The 2,392-nt window shown below is 43.6% G+C and overlaps 1 protein-coding gene across 1 annotated transcript; it reads left to right on the top strand.

The window, feature by feature from the left end:
• Positions 1 to 521: 521 nt before the first annotated feature.
• Positions 522 to 2,043, top strand: LOC107576357 (kelch repeat and BTB domain-containing protein 13-like). The gene has a single exon (XM_016262554.1). It carries the CDS (start codon positions 527 to 529, stop codon positions 1,961 to 1,963), a length of 1,437 nt encoding a protein of 478 aa, XP_016118040.1. The 5' UTR covers positions 522 to 526; the 3' UTR covers positions 1,964 to 2,043.
• The last annotated feature ends 349 nt before the right edge of the window (positions 2,044 to 2,392 follow it).

Here is a 2,392-nt window from a genome sequence, read left to right as displayed (position 1 = left end):
CAATGGTATTTAAGTTGGGATTTACGTTTATTTTATCATCGGTCTGATGTCTTTAAATATCCAGTTGCAAGAATTTGAGGCATCATTCACGTATTTTTATTACAAACTGTGTCTTAGCAAGCACTTCTAATATCCCTTCTAATAAAACTCAAAGAATCTAGAAACTTTAGTTAATTGAATTGTTGGATACAATGACACTGCCGCCAGCAAGAACAAACAACCAATAAGCACAATTAATCACAGATGTTATGTAATTCATATCATTGACCTTAAAGTGTTATGAGTAAATATGTTATTCCTCCTTCAAGCCATTGCTCATTTCTGTTTAATGTCTGTCATGAGGCACTGTTGCTATCTATAGGCAGTGCTATCTTAGTAACAAAACCGGACCCCAGCACATCATGCGCCAGCTGGAGGGAGGACAGTTTTGTTAACTGACACACGAGGGACATTTCAGTGTAAATGCCAGGGTAAGGTTAGAGTTTTGATGGATATTTTGTAGACAATTGCTCACCGTTAAAGTTAAATGTCTTACAATGGCTTTTCACCAACGGTGAGTATTTATAAACTAAGAGCACAAGGCAAATTATCAAGCAGGCTGCTAGACATGGACATTGTCAAGGTAAGAGTTGGAGACAGTGTCTTTGAAACAAACAAGTCTCTACTGTTAGGAGAATGTGAATACTTCAGGGCACTTTACAGATCGGGGATGGTAGAGTGCCATCAAGAAGAGATTCACGTGAGGAACCTCAAAGCTCAAGGGTTCCTAATCATGCTGGCCGTGGCCAATGGTGAGAGACCCATTCTGAATGATGAAGAGATTTTGGAAGCCATTGAATGTGCTGCTTTCTTCCAGGCCGAATCTCTTGCAAGGCATCTTCAGGATCTTCTCAACTCCAACAACTGCCTGCTCATGTACCAAGTTTCAGCCACCTTTGGCTTATTGGGACTCCATGAGATGTCAGCTCAGTTCATTCGCAATATGTACCGTGACCTGCAAGAAGACTTGAAGAAACTTCCTCAGGAGCTGGCCGAACATGTGGAGTCTCTGGTTCCTAGTGCGTTTGTGGCTGTGGGTTCACACTCCACTTGCTCTGTGGATGAGCTTCCTCTTGCCGCCACAAGGACAGTATGTTACCTTGATGAGTATGATGAAGAGTGGAAGGTCCTCACTGCCTTGCCAATGGAGGCCAGCACCTCTCTGGCTGCTTTGACCGTTTTGGACAACCGACTCTACGTTGTTGGAGGTGTGCACGGTGTTGACAAGAGGCCCGTTGATGCTAGCTTTTGCTATGATGTTGTCACCAACACCTGGAGTTTGCTACCAGGTCCCAGACAGCCACGGTACAACTTCACCCTAATTGGGATAGAAAGTTGCCTCTACGCCATCGGAGGAGAGTCTGGAAGAACCACCATGTCCTCAGTTGAGAAATATAACGTTGTCACAAAGGAGTGGACATTCGCAGCACCATTACCTCGACCGGTCGCTGGGGTCGCATGCACCAAAGCCATGAGCCGAATTTTTGTGTGTCTGTGGAAGCCGATGGAGACTAATGAAATCTATGAATACATCCCAAACCAGGATATGTGGGTTCTGGTGAGTACACTTCTGAAGCACCAGAGCTACGGACACTGCATGGTGGCCCACAGGGACAACCTCTACGTCATTCGCAACGGTCCCCAAGATGACTTCCTGCGCTGTTTGATGGACTGCTACAACATCACCACCGGACAGTGGACGTCAATGCCTGGGCACTATGGCAACAGCAAAGGGGCACTGTTCACCTCTGTAGTGAGAGGAGACTCTGTGTTCACGCTGAACCGCACCATGACTATGGAGTACACCATCACAGGGAACATGTGGAAACCTTTTAACCAGGTGAAGGGTTTTCCTAGGAATGGGTCTGTGTGGACATTTCTACTCAGGATACCAAAGGAGAGGAAAGAAGTGACAGTGTCTTAAATGGACAGAACCTTAGTAGCAATATTAGTGGCTAATACATTTGAATACTGTTTTTATCCCATTCACAGTGAACATGAATTTTCGGCACAAGATTTTTAAAAACAAAACAATTTATCCCTATGGCTTTCACAACAAAAAGTCACAAAAGAGTGCAAAAACTCACATTGTAGGATGAATTCAATACAATAGCTCGTGGTAAAGTTTACTTGGAAAATCGTGACTCATGGTCAATTTCTCTTGGAAATTATACTGGCAAGCTGTGTGGAAATGTTTGCTGACACTCTTGGGTGCCTTATTAAATGTTAAAATGGGTCACAATGTAGCTCCATTGTATTGAATTCACCCGCCCTGATATTCAGTAAACTATTTCCTTTTGTGTTTTACATTAGAAGCCCATATGGGTTTGAAACAACATGAGGTTAAATAAAC

The sequence above is a fragment of the Sinocyclocheilus grahami genome, unplaced genomic scaffold (genome assembly GCF_001515645.1).
Source record: "Sinocyclocheilus grahami isolate Dianchi unplaced genomic scaffold, SAMN03320097.WGS_v1.1 scaffold31.1, whole genome shotgun sequence".
Taxonomy (NCBI): domain Eukaryota; kingdom Metazoa; phylum Chordata; class Actinopteri; order Cypriniformes; family Cyprinidae; genus Sinocyclocheilus; species Sinocyclocheilus grahami.
The sequence above is the reverse complement of the archived record's forward strand: the minus strand, read 5'-3'. Positions and strand labels throughout refer to the sequence as shown.